Raw genomic sequence first — 14441 nt, 5'->3', positions numbered from 1 at the left:
TTGTCAATATTATGTTCTAGTAATGTACCTTTTTTCCATTGTAATAAAGTTGCTTTTATATAAATGATTTTTTAGATGAGAAAGCAATATTATTTAGAAATTTTTAAATAATGTGGAATTTTTGGGCCAATAAACCCATTGAGATCTTTATATAATAATCAAGGAGGGATAAAAATCTACACTTATTATTTCTTTTTCTCATCTGTGTAAGTAAATATATTTACTTTCACTAGATAATATCCATGTCTTTGAACTATTATTCTATATGGTTTATGTACATATTTTTGTTCTCATGATCACTTTTATGCTCTTCAAGAGATTTTATAAGAATTGAGTCTAATTCAATTCCCATAGAAGCCGTCTATCTAAGAATTGAGATTTTATGTACATATTTTTGTTCTCTCTTTTGTGTCCCCTAAATCTATCTACATACAAGTCAAATTCTCTTAAGGTATGTTTGGTTAGAACTTAGAGGTAATAAAATATAAATGTATCAATTTTTATTTTCTTGCATTTTTAAAATATTGAAATTAAATGATTTTCTTATTTGCAAATGAGAAAAAAAATTCAATACAGTCTCAATGTATTTTCCCGTAGTACACACTCAACAATATATCTCCTCGTAATACATGCTCAATAATGTATCTCCTCGTTTTTTGTTATACATACTCAACAATGTATCTCCTCATAATTTATGCTCAACAATGTATCTCCTCGTAATACATATTCAATGATGTACCTCCTCGCAGTACATGTTCAATGATGTACCTCCTCGTACTATTCACTCAACTATGCATCTGCTCACAAACAACATGGTCTAACCAAGTCAAAGACCACTTCTTTTTGTATTTTAAATATAAATATTTATTTATGCTTATCCAATTGTTCAGCTATATGTGAAACATATGCATTAACCACCCATCACTTACAAATTTTTACTAAGATAAAATTGAGTAACCACCATCATATTCCTATACATAGGGGTTAACTCAAAAGAAATAGGAGATACAGTTTTAATTTAGAGAAACTATGTCCAATTGTAAACACAACCAAAACTCATAAATAATATTGACTGGTGGACTATATAGATTTAACTATAAAATTACGTAAAAATATTTAGTGTTCATTTATTATTTTACCTCTTCATTTCTTGAATTTATTATCCAATTAATTATCTTTTAAGATTAAGTTGATAAAAAATCGTGTCAAACACTATTAAGTAATATTATGAAAACTAAATAAAATAATTTTCAAAAATAAAATATTATTAAAAATATAGATTATTATGAAAATAATGTTAAATAATTCTTAAAATAAATAAACTGAATAATTTTTATTTTTTAAAAATTAATATTTCTAAAAATTATATAATTTATTATTCTAAAATTTAAAATTCATATTGTAAAAAACAACAAATAAAAGAATAAATACAAAAATTTTCATTTATAATTTTAAATATTAAAAATCTTATTATTTTAAATCAATATAATACATATATATTATTATTTTTTAAAATCATTAGAAGAAATGAAAAAAAAAAAAATAATCCACGTGGGACTATTTCAACCCATCCTCATCCTCTAGTTGGGTTAAAATAGTCCCAAACACAATGAAGTAAAGAATAATTATACCAATGCCAATTGTCACACCTTATGCAATTCAGCAAAATGAGAAAGAAAACATATCACCAAATCGTTTCAGCAAAAGGCATTCGGATGGACCAAATTTAAGGCAAACACTCAAAAAATGTAGGGGCTCTCCCTCAGAAATGTTCGTTTCATCCTTGTCTGGTGAAATTGAACCTCACCTTGATGTTTCTATTCACGAAATGGGTTCTATTGGTGATCATGACAACAATGCGGAGTCTGTTGTACAGCTCCGCCACCAACCATGAAAATCATAAGTTGGAACTCTCGGGGTTTGGGGAACCCGAGAGCTCTCCATCATCTCAAGTTGCTTGTCAAAGAGCATTCTCCAAGTGTGTTATTTATTATGGAAACTAAGTTAGCTCCTAATTCTATTACTCGTTTACGTAGTATTTTACATTTTAATAATGGACTTGAAGTCCCTCGTGTTGGTCTTAGTGGTGGCTTGATGTTGCTTTGGAAAGATGATATTGATGTAACACTTTTAAATTATAATATAAATACTTTCGATTGTTACATGACTTGTGGAAATGGTCCAACTTGGCATTTTACTACTTTTTATGGAGCACCAGCTGTTCAAAATCGACACAATTCATGGACACTTTTAGAAAGATTGAAAGATGTTGCACCTTTGATGCCATGGTTGATAATTGGGGACTTTAATGAAATCTTGTCAAATCGTCATAAATCGGGTGGAGCCTTGCGTAATGAGACTCAAATGGATAATTTTTGTCATGTTCTTGATCGCTGCCATTTACATGAACAAGCTTTTGAAGGAGATCCATTCACATGGACTAAGGGAAGAACCACAGCCGATACAATAAAGGAACGGTTAGATTGGTGCTTTGTCAATACTTTGTGGACTGAGACATTTCAAACCATCACCACGCACCACCTGGACTATTACCGATCCGACCATCGAGCTATTGCAATTCGCATACTGCTATAGAATGCATCACACCAGCAGCCCATAAGACGCACCAGATTTCGTTTCGAGAAGATTTGGTTACAAAAAGATGAAGCTACCACTTTAATTCAACAAAGCTGGTAGCAAGGTTCAACCGAAAATACTGTTGCACTTTTCAAAAACAATCTCCAAAGGTGTTCCGATTCTCTACAGCAATGGCATAGACAAAAGTTTGGCAATATTAAGAAGAAAATTTCTAAAGCTCAAAAGAAGGTTGCGAATTTAAACAATGTGGTAGACCGAGACTTAACTACCATGGCAGACTTGAAACAAATTGAAAATATCCTAGATGATTTGTTAGCCCAAGAAAAAACATATTGGCAGCGGCGTTCGAGAGTTGATTGGTTGCAAAATGGAGATCAAAATACCAAATTTTTTCATGCCTATGCATCGTCTCACAAAAAGCATAACACAATCAAGTCTCTAGTGGACAACAATGGGACTGTAGTCACCTCAAAGCATGGCATGACAGATGTTATTTCTGGTTTTTTTGGAGATTTGTTTACTGCATCTGAGATCGACCCTGAAGCTTTAAATCACACTTTATCAACCATTCCAACAACAGTAACAGCTGATATGAATGAGTCTTTGCTTCGGCCTTTTACCAATGATGATGTCTACAATGCTCTCAAAACAATTAATCCGGACAAAAGCCCAGGAAGTGATGGCATGTCGGCAATGTTCTATCATAAATATGTTCTATTGTTGGGGATGTTGTTACACGAGTTGTATTGGGGGTTTTGAATGATGGTCACTGTTTGGATTCACTTAATCACTCACTCATTACTCTCATTCCCAAGATCAATGTTCCTCAAGGTATGGGAGACTTTAGACCAATAAGCCTATGTAATGTCATTTACAAAATTGTTTCCAAGGCCTTGGCTATCAGATTTAAAGATGTTTTTCCAGTGGTAATTTCTGAAACGCAAAGTGCTTTTCTCTCTAATCCGCTCATTACTGACAATATTCTTGTGGCCTTTGAATTGGTACACCACTTGAAACATAAGACAAGGGGAAATAAAGGCTACTCAGCGCTAAAATTGGATATGAGTAAAGCTTTTGACAGAGTGGAGTGGTTTTACATTCAAGAAGTCATGCGTAAGATGGGATTTCATGATCGATGGATTGATATGATCATGAGTTGCCTAAGTTCTACAAGTTTCTCATTCATGCTAAATGGTGAAGAGGTTGGTTATGTCAAACCTACTAGAGGCCTCCGGCAAGGTGATCCATTGTCACCTTATTTGTTTTTAATCTGCTCTGAAGGATTATCACGACTATTACAGTATGAGGAATCGGTCAATCATCTAAAAGGCTTACGTTTAACACGTCATGCTCCATCAGTTTCTCACCTTCTCTTTGTAGATGATAGTCTCCTGTTTTGTGAAGCTACTAACAGCACAACCATGGCACTTAACCGAGTTTTGGATACTTATCACAGAGCCTCTGGTCAATTGTTGAATACAACAAAGTCAGTTATGTCTTTCTCGCCTAACACTTCACAAGCTGCTAAGGATTTTTTCCATCATACTTTAGGGATGCCCATTAGTGATTGTCATGAACGTTATCTTGGCCTTCCCGCTTATTCTGAGCGTGATAAAAAAGAAATGTTCAGCGATGTAAAAGAAAGAATATGGCAAAAACTACATGCTTGGAATGACAAACTCTTCTCAGTTGGAGGGAAAGAGGTCCTATTGAAAGCAGTGGTACAATCAATCCCTACATATGCTATGAGTTATTTCCGATTGCCTTCTACTTTTTGTAGCCAATTGGAGTCTATGATGGCTAATTTTTGGTGGGGTTCAACAAAAGATGGCTCAAAAATTCATTGGCGAAGTTGGAAATTGTTATGCAAGTCGAAATTTGAAGGTGGAATGGGCTTTCGCTCTTTTGTTCATTTTAATAAGGCACTCCTAGCTAAACAAGCTTGGAGAATCTTTGAGATGCCTAATTCACTACTAAGTCGCTTGCTTAAACATAGATACTTTTCAAATAACAATTTCTTGGAAGCACGGCTTGGTCACTCGCCTTCACTCACTTGGCAAGGCATTCATTGGGGCAGGGAGTTACTTATTGTAGGTTTGCGTTATAAGATTGGAAATGGCTTTAATGTGTTAGCTGGTTTTGACAAATGGATTCTGGGTTTTAGTGATTTTAAACCAGTTAGTTTCAATGGGGCTGCTTCAATGACAGTATCTCACTTCATAACAGACCAAAGAGAATGGAACATGTCTCTTCTTAATCAATATTTTCAACCTATTGATGTCGACAAAATTGTAACCATTCCTCTTAGCTTTTTTCCTAACAGTAACCGTTTGATTTGGTACCATACTACTATAGGCTGTTACTCAGTGAACTCGGGCTTCCATCTTGCTGAGAACCTGGCAGAAAACCAGCAAACAAACGGCTCCTCTTCTCATAGCACCTGGTGGAAAACCTTTTGGAACTTAGATCTACCATCTAAAGTAAAAAAATTTGCTTGGAGAGTGATGCAAAATGCACTTCCTGTAGCTACTGGTCTGGTCCGAAGGAAGGTTATAAATTCTGCTATTTGCTCATTGTGTAATAATGCATGGGAATCGGTTGGTCATGCCTTATTTAACTGTACCACAGCAAGGAAGGTTTGGAGAGAAACTAAATACATCATTGATCACACACATACACATAATATGTACAATGGTGATTATTTGATACATTTATCATCTCTACATTCTAAGCAAGATCTTGAATTAATTATTTGCACAATGTGGGCTATATGGCATGAAAGAAATAAGGTCATTCATGGTGGTTTGTCTAAGTCTAGTCAAGACATTGCTTCTTTTGCTAGTACACATCTGGACCAATATCATCGGGCAAGAAGTAAAAACCAGCAGCAGTTTCAAAACTGCAATGTTCCTGCCACAGTTCAAGCTTCTGTAACAGTCCCCACCAGTAATGTTCCTGCATCAGTCCAAGCTTCTGCAACAGTTCCCCTTCAGCATCAAAATTCTGTGATATCTTGGTCCCCTCCAGGCTTAACTGGTTTGAAATTAAACGTAGATGCCGCTGTCAACCAAGAAAAGAAAATACTAGGGGTGGGTGCTATCATCCGAGACCATCATGGCAGTGTTGTAGCTGCTATATCAAAGCCAGTTCAAGGTTGCTTCAGGTCGGATGAAATGGAAGCCAAAGCGCTATTTCATTCTCTCAATTGGGCTATGCAATTGCAATTACACCTTACTAATGTTGAGACAGATGCATTGCGTGTTTCATCAGCTCTAAATTGTCCATCTAGGAATTTATCTAGTTTTAATGATTTAATTATGGATGTTAGTTATCTTTTATCCTTTTTCTCAGGAGTAATTGTTTCTCATGTTAAGAGAAATGCTAACCAAGCTGCTCATGGTTTAGCTAAGTATGCTCTTGAGTTGGATGAAGATGTCTGTTGGATGGGTGAAATCCCAAATCCTATTTTCTCTGTTGTTGTAAACGATATGCAGTTTTAATAACAGTGAAATTTCTCAAAAAAAAAATTATATGAAGCACTATTTTCTCTAAAAATTTTACATTTTTTTTTCTTTTTTACATTTTTACAATATTTTACAAAAACAATTAAACTATATAAAAAAAGTAACAAAAAAAATAATATCCAAACAACATCAAAATAACAGCAAAAAATAACATACAAATAATAAAAAAATCAACAATAAAATAACAAGAGTATAATATAAAAATATATCAAAAGACCTTATTTTCTGTAAATAAAATCATAAAAATTGTAAAAATATTTAAAATTCTTATTTTTTTTTTTAAAAAAAAAAAAAATTATCCCATGAAGTAATTTAAGTGTTGGATAACTTTATCCCATCCCTCAAATTTTTTAAAAATGGCCCAAACATGGTATGGACTAAATCCAATCCCACCTAGATCTCCAATGCACCAAACAAGGCCTTATGGTATAGCAATCATCCTCTTCAGGATTAACCAAGGGCGGCTAATAGCCTGTGCAACCTGGGCAGTTGCACAGGGCCCCAAAATAATAGGGGATTATTATTATTATTATTATTATTATTATTATTATTATTATTATTATTATTTTGAAAATATAAAAAGAATTAATATTGAGAATAGGAAAGGTTGTTATTGGTAGTTTTTCATAACATAACGTTAATATTAATGTTATGTACAATTATTATATAAATACATAATTAACATTCCCATTTTTATCTCATTCTTTCTCTTTCTCTCATTCTATTTTTTAAGAAAATCAGTATCATTCTCTTCCTTTCTCATATTTTTAAATCAATATTAATTTTTGGCTGCCATCAATTCTCATAAAAAAAAGTCAGATATATATATATTATATAATATAAATGTTACATAAGATTTATATATTGTTTATATATATTCTCTTTCTCTAATCTCTATAATATATATATACATATATTTATTTATTTTTTTTAGATTGGAGCTTTCACTTGGTGGTTGGTTTGCTTTTTTTTTCACTTGGTGATTGTGGTATTGGGCAATTGGCGATATTGAATTTATAATAGCAACAAATACCAGGTTCTTTTGTTCCTTTATTCACTTCTAATTTAATTATTACTCTCTTGATTGTTCTTTGAAATATTATATTAGTTCTTTTTTTTACTATGCCTCCCAATATTAGAAAACATGAGTCTGGGTATGAAAAACTTAAGAAAAAGAAAAAAATTGAGGAGTTAACTCAATCTCAAAAAGGAGCTCTTGATAAATTTATTATAAAAGAACCATTAGTTTTTTTAAAAAATCATAATTATGACATTGTTGATGTTGAAATTCTTGAAAATGTGGTTCCTAATTAAAATGTTAGTATTGAGAATCAAAATGAAAGCGTTGATATGAAAAGTAGAGGTGATGTGCCTATTGAAAATGTTAATGTGGAAAATAATAGTGATGAGTCATTTAAAAATGATAATATGGAAAATCAAAATCATAATACTACAAATAGTGATGATGATCATTTGAATAATTCACTTAAAAATGAAGATGTTTTAGAGGATAATGATGATAATAATGCAGAGCAATCAAACCCATTTGAACATTTGCTTGATATATTTGATCCAAGAAATTGGGATGCTCTTGATTCAAAAATGATTGATTTATTAGTGTTGAAGGGTCCAAAAAGAGATTATTCTGTTATGAGTGGTTCTAAAACTAAATTTTCTAGACGATTCACTGCTAATTTGTATACTAGAGTTTTATCAAATGGAGAGAAGTGTGATCAAGATTGGCTTGTTTATTCAAAAGTGTAACATCCCCGCTTCAAGCCTCTATTGGGCCCTTACACCCACAGACTAATGGCTCTTATACACGAGTTCATCACTCTGGCTGCTTCATGGACTGATGGCTGACCCTACAGACCAACACGAGTGTTTTCAGTGTGCTTTGTCCTCACTCACACACATCCTGGGAAAACTTCCCAGGAGGTCACCCATCCTTGAAATTACTCCAGGCCAAGCACGCTTAACTGTGGAGTTCTTTCGAGATGGGCTACCGAAAAACAAGATGCACCTTGTTGATATAGGTAGTACCAATCAATCCATTTAAGCTCTCTTTAACTGTGTAGTCCCATACCTACACAGTCTCAGAATCATCCCACTTGACCTTCCCCAGGCGATGTGGGATTGCACAGCTTACCCGGTGTTTCCCCTTACGGATCACGGGACTACTGACTGTCACAATCACCCCCCCTTACGGGGTCCGACGTCCTTGTCGACCACACTTCCGGCTGGGTCAAGGCTCTGATACCATTTTTAACATCCCCGCTTCAAGCCTCTATTGGGCCCTTACACCCACAGACTAATGGCTCTTATACACGAGTTCATCACTCTGGCTGCTTCATGGACTGATGGCTGACCCTACAGACCAACACGAGTGTTTTCAGTGTGCTTTGTCCTCACTCACACACATCCTGGGAAAACTTCCCAGGAGGTCACCCATCCTTGAAATTACTCCAGGCCAAGCACGCTTAACTGTGGAGTTCTTTCGAGATGGGCTACCGAAAAACAAGATGCACCTTGTTGATATAGGTAGTACCAATCAATCCATTTAAGCTCTCTTTAACTGTGTAGTCCCATACCTACACAGTCTCAGAATCATCCCACTTGACCTTCCCCAGGCGATGTGGGATTGCACAGCTTACCCGGTGTTTCCCCTTACGGATCACGGGACTACTGACTGTCACAAAAAGAGTTAGATAGAGTATTTTGTTTTTGTTGCAAAGTTTTTAAAAGTGGGATTGGTAGAGGCATGTTAACAAATGAAGGCTTTAGTGATTGGGCGCATATTGGTGAAAGACTTAAAGAGCATGAGATTAGCATGGAACATGTTAAATATATGACCACTTGGTATGAATTGCGTCTAAGGCTTAAAAAGAATCAAACGATTGATAAAACTACTCAAAGGCTAATTGAAAAAGAAAAAGATCATTGGAAAAAAGTTTTACTAAGAATTATTTTAATAGTGAAATTTCTTGCTAAACATAACTTAGCCTTTCGTGGTTCTAATGAGAAATTGTATCAAAATAGTAATAGAAATTTTTTGGGATTAATTGAAATGTTAGCAGAGTTTGACCCTGTTGTCCAAGAACATGTTAAACGCATCACAAATGATAATATTCACAATCATTATCTTGGACATAACATTCAAAATGAGTTAATACTTTTGCTTGCTTCTGCAATCAAAACTGAAATAATTAAAAAAGTTAAACTAGCAAAGTATTTTTCTGTGATACTTGATTGTACTCCTGATGTTAGTCATCAAGAGCAGATGTCCTTAATATTGAGATATGTGGATGTTTCTTCACATTCGGTTAACATTGAAGAATCTTTTTTAGGATTTTTAAATGTGAATGATACAACTGGTCAAGGACTTTTTGATGTTTTACAAAATGAGTTGAAAAAACTTAATCTTGACATATTTGATGTGCGAGGACAAGGTTATGATAATGGGTCAAATATGAAAGGAAAACATCAAGGTGTACAAAAAAAATTTTTAGACATAAATCCAAGAGCCTTTTATACTCCTTGTGGATGTCATAGTCTTAATTTGACATTATGTGACATGGCTGAATCATGTAGTAAAGCTAGAGATTTTTTTGGAGTTATCCAGCGCATATATACGATTTTTGCCAATTCTACTAAGAGATGGCAAATTTTGAAAGATAATGTGAAAGGATTGACTCCAAAATCATTGTCATCCACTCGTTGGGAAAGTCGTGTAGATAGTGTTAAAGCTATAAGATTTCAAATATCAGACTTTAGAGAAGCTTTACTTGAAGTGTCAGAAAAAGATGAACTTGATTCTAAAATAAGAAGTGAAGCAAAATCCTTAGCAACAAATGAGCTTGGAGATTTTGAGTTTTTAATAGCAATTATTATTTGGTTTGAAATATTATCTGCTATTAATTTAGTTAGCAAGCTTTTACAATCAAAAGATATGCTTATTGATGTTGCTATGGAAAAAATAAAAGGGTTAATTTATTTTTTTGAAAAATATAGAGAAACAGGTTTTTATGATGCCTTGAATAGTGCTAAGGAAATTGCTATTGATATGAATATTGATCCAATTTTTCCTCAAAGACGCACAATTAGAAGAAAAAGACAATTTGATGAGAATTTGAATACCCCATCTATTGAGTTATCAGGAGAAGAATCTTTTATAATTAATTATTTTGTTTTACCTTGTTGATCAAGTCATTGTTTCTCTTACTAAGCGATTTGAACAATATGAAGAATATGAAAATATTTTTGGTTTTTTGTTTACTTCTGATAAGCTCCAATCATTAGACAATACAGGTTTGAAGTCTTGTTGTAGTCATTTTGAAAAGGCATTGAAACATAATGAACAATATGATATTGATGGAAATGAATTATATGTGGAGTTAAAGTTATTAAGAGAAATCTTGCCTAGGGAAAAAATGAGAGCTATTGATATATTGAAATTTTTGAAAGGCGTAGATTGTTTTCCTAATACAATTATTGCGTACAGAATTTTATTGACTATTCCTGTGACAGTTGCTTCTGCAGAAAGAAGTTTTTCGAAATTGAAGTTGTTGAAGTCCTACCTGCGGTCTACCATGTTACAAGAAAGACTTAATGGATTAGCATTGATCGCGATTGAAAATGATGTTTTAGAAACTGCAAAATATGAAGAGATTGTTGATCAATTCGCTTCAAAAAGTGTGCGAAGAATGACATTTTTTGAATAGAAGGTTGATACTGACTTAAAGTTGTAATGAAATAAATAACAATTATTATAATAAAATAATTTTTTTTTATTAGGGGCCTAAAATTTAATATTGGAACAGGGCCTCTAAAATATTTAGGACGGCCTGGGATTAACCTATACAATTGACCAGTTTCAAATGATCCCAAGTAAAGAAAATAGTCCTTTACTATTTACAAACATAATATATGATTCACATCTCTTTTCATGTTTTCTTTTTATACAAAAAATCTGTTCTTTATATGTACATAATCAACAGATATGTTTATATAGTTAACTAAATCCTTACTTAAACAAGATGTGAAAACTGTAATCTGAAACAAGCTTTGCAGCCAACCCAATCATGTCCATTGACAAAGAATTATGGCTAGAGAGGGACAGCAACAGCACCACCACACAACAATGGCAAATCTAAACGGCGGGAAACAACCACCCCATTGTCCATCCAAGGAACAAACCAGCACCGGCGAGGCCTAACCCCAATGCAAATGCAACAATAGACTTGTGAATATCATGCTTTGGGTTGCCTTGCCTTTTCTTTCCAGCCTTGTGCTGATGATGATCCTTATGTGATTGTCTACTACCGCCTTTGCAGGGTGCCTTTTCTGGTGGGAAAAGATCGACGATTGGTTGGTTTTTGTTCTTGAGCTGAAGGCAGATGTTCTCTAGCTGCAGCAGTTGGAGCCATTGCTTGTAAGCAAACAGTTGAGACGCTTGTCTGAAAAGTAGCGTGATGATGTGTTCCTTCTCGGTATATGCTTGCTTTGCAGCTTGCTCGGCTTCCCTAGCTCGTTTCTGAGAAAGGCATAGTGCTTTTAAGAGCTGAGCTTTGGTTTTGTCATTTTCGGTATCATCTTCAGCATCATGCCTGTTGATGCTGGTGGTACTAAGATCATATGAACAAGGACAATTTGTAAGTGAAATTGAACTTTCTAAAAACTAAAACATGGCCAACTAGTTGTATTTTTTTATGCATTTTTATGCACAAAAGGTAAGGCAACAGAACTGTATATGGTAGTAATGAAAAAATAGTAACAAGTACCAATAATCTACACAGCATTACCTGAGAGTTTCATGAGGCGAAAAGCCTGAATTTGTGCTTCCTGAAGAATACTCTTGACTGGAGAATCTTGATTCAGTCATCCCCGTTGGATCTAAAGGCGAAGAAAGAGCATCATCATAGTCAGAATTCTGTGAGCAAGCTGATGGTTTCTGTTGCTTCCTATAATTCTTAGCACGGGGGCGTGGAAGATCACAATTCTCGATGTGCTCAAGGGACTTCTGAGCAACCAAGGAAGCCAAATCATCTTTACCGGTACTACGCCACCATGGCTCAGTCTTATCAACACCATCCCAGTGAGATTCATAATCATAAGGCAGTTTCTTGGGATCTTGAGAAACCAAATTGTTCAAAGAATCCAAACTCATATAATGTTCATCCAAGTACCATAAATCTCTCACATCCTTTCCTGCAGCTGTTTTTCGGGGACTAACAGCCTTTAGTTCCTGGATTTTAGTATCCAAACCATTTTCATTACAAGTGACATACACCTTCCTGAGTTGATCCATAGAACAATTATTATTCTTAGCAATAAATCCTTCCTTGTTTTGTTTCTTTTCACAAACATCATTACTCAAAATTTCAAGTTGAGCCTCCAATGAAATTCTCTCCTCACTAACAAAATTCTTGTGATGAACAAAGTTAGGTTCCTGATTCAACCACCACCTTCTTCTACCAGATAACACATCATAATTTGCAAAAGGGTGCAGATGATCTTTTGCAGCATTATCAGGGGAATAATCGAACTCTGACTTCGAGGAACACGACGATGACGTGCAGGAAGAATACTTTTCCCTCACATCGTCGTGGAAGTAGCAACGACGAGCAGTACGTTTCCATGTAGTTCTTGCTTCTGCTGCTGCCATTAATTACTTCAACAATAGGCTTGTGATAAATTCTGCAGTTACAATATAACACAGCAGAAAATAAGGTATGAATCCTTAACCCCTTTTTTGGTAAAAAAGGAATCAAATCTATAAAAAGTAAGCAATATTAAACAACCATGAAGAATCATCATATTGATATACCTCTATTATAGCATCATAATTATGGGATAAGCATCTGAGGAGCCCCTATGATTATTATCATCCAAAAATGACCTGATTCCATAATCAAGTAAAAGTAAGGCAACAAAAACTAAAATTACACAAATCAATTCATATGGGTCCTTGATAAGTACCACATTTTTACAATCACAAACAGCTTTCTGAGATTAAGTGTTTGTCATGTTGTTATAAAGTACAAGAAAACAACAGAACAATCCAAAGAAAATCATGAAGCAAAATTCTTAATGACCCACAATCATAATCAACAATCAATAATCTAAATTACCCATGAGAAAACATTTGCTGATCCAGAGTCTCAACTCAATAAAGGGTCAAGATTTTACATACCCAATTAGGTTCTGAAAGTGAAGGTTTCCAAAACACAGAAGGAATCTGATCTTAAATTAAGACTTTACAAAGAAAATAAACAAATCCCAGTTCAACTAATTTCCCCAAAACAGAAAACAGTTAGTTAAAATCAATGACAAAGAAGCACAATCCATAAAATTATGTAATCAAAAATAGAATTCCAAAACGAAAGAAAAACCACTTGAAACACATGATATATTTGAAACAATAAACATAAGAAGAACAAAGAAATAAAAAAAAAAAATTATAAAAAATTGACCTTTTTGGTGATATGGGTATTCTGAATTTTCAGTATTTCAAACTCCAAATATGGAAAAACTAAGATCAAAATCTCTCCTTTTGGTCTGGGGCAAACTCCATTTTCCTTCTTTCTTGGCTCTTACATCACTGACATCTGTTAAATATTATATAACATTTCTTTACTAAATTTACTCACTCAGATAAACTTGTCAGAGAAATTATAAAGGCTTGAACTAAAAATTGTAGTACATAATTTTCAATTTCATGGCCAGTTGCTTTCAAAAAATGAAAAATATAAAAATTCATGACCAATTTCATTTGATTTGATTTGATTTATTTATTTTGCTGTTTTGTTACGTTTAATTTAATTGAGTTAACTTGTAATATTAGTATAGCAAAACTAGGAAGGAGGGACCATTTTATGAAAAGAAAAGAGAAGACTTGAGAATGAATTTTAAGAGATGGAGCCATTATAATAGTCTTCCTTTAAGAAAGAAAATACAAAATATCTTCAATCATTATCCAACTACCATTCTTATTTTTTTATTAATGCATATACGACATGTCGTTTATCAAATTATTTAAAAAAGAAATGAGTTTTTTTTTTTTTAAGTTAATCTTTCACAATTATCATTTCACTTCCTCTAAATTACTAACTTAGTAAATTTAAAATTTTATCTATTTTTTACAATTAACTGAGAACATGAATTGTTTATGTGTACTCTTATACATGTGACACATTTATATTAGTACCTAATATTATTATTTAAAAATTATAAAAAATTAATTCAAAATTTATAATATTTTTATTTTTTGAAAATATTTTGTTTTTTATTTTTATAATTTATTTAATTTTAAAATAATTT

At 33.4% G+C, this 14441-nt stretch overlaps 2 protein-coding genes and 1 pseudogene across 4 annotated transcripts; 2 read left to right on the top strand and 1 right to left on the bottom strand.

Annotated features, from left to right (window-relative positions):
• The first annotated feature begins 7472 nt into the window (after positions 1 to 7472).
• LOC133038097 (uncharacterized) lies at positions 7473 to 7886 on the top strand. The gene has a single exon (XM_061116145.1). The coding sequence runs from the start codon at positions 7473 to 7475 to the stop codon at positions 7884 to 7886; it is 414 nt and encodes a 137-aa protein (XP_060972128.1).
• Positions 7887 to 8848: 962 nt separating this feature from the next.
• Positions 8849 to 10843, top strand: LOC133038096 (uncharacterized; annotated as a pseudogene).
• A 167-nt stretch (positions 10844 to 11010) lies between these two features.
• On the bottom strand, positions 11011 to 14033 carry LOC115716324 (uncharacterized). Of its 3 annotated transcripts, none has more exons than XM_030645089.2 (4): positions 13595 to 14033; positions 12949 to 13020; positions 11924 to 12818; positions 11011 to 11746 (listed from the first exon to the last, which is right to left on the bottom strand). In XM_030645089.2, exons 3-4 carry the CDS (start codon positions 12784 to 12786, stop codon positions 11272 to 11274), a joined length of 1338 nt encoding a protein of 445 aa, XP_030500949.2. In that variant the 5' UTR covers positions 12787 to 12818; positions 12949 to 13020; positions 13595 to 14033; the 3' UTR covers positions 11011 to 11271. The 3 variants fall into 3 exon arrangements, with proteins under 3 accessions (XP_030500949.2, XP_030500951.2, XP_030500950.2); XM_030645091.2 differs by having other exon boundaries at positions 11011 to 11728; positions 13595 to 14009; XM_030645090.2 differs by lacking the exon at positions 12949 to 13020 and having other exon boundaries at positions 13595 to 13990.
• Between the last annotated feature and the right edge of the window lie 408 nt (positions 14034 to 14441).

The sequence above is a fragment of the Cannabis sativa genome, chromosome 5 (assembly GCF_029168945.1).
Source record: "Cannabis sativa cultivar Pink pepper isolate KNU-18-1 chromosome 5, ASM2916894v1, whole genome shotgun sequence".
Lineage (NCBI taxonomy): Eukaryota > Viridiplantae > Streptophyta > Magnoliopsida > Rosales > Cannabaceae > Cannabis > Cannabis sativa.
The sequence above is the reverse complement of the archived record's forward strand: the minus strand, read 5'-3'. Positions and strand labels throughout refer to the sequence as shown.

Excerpts from the sequence above, each read along its gene's own strand:
- LOC133038097 (XM_061116145.1), top strand. The coding sequence starts at position 7,473 with ATGAAAAGTAGAGGTGATGTGCCTATTGAAAATGTTAATGTGGAAAAT.
- LOC115716324 (XM_030645089.2), bottom strand. The coding sequence starts at position 12,786 with ATGGCAGCAGCAGAAGCAAGAACTACATGGAAACGTACTGCTCGTCGT. Across the intron at positions 11,747-11,923 it reads TCGCCTCATGAAACTCTCAG|TACCACCAGCATCAACAGGC; the intron begins GTAATGCTGTGT and ends ATATGATCTTAG.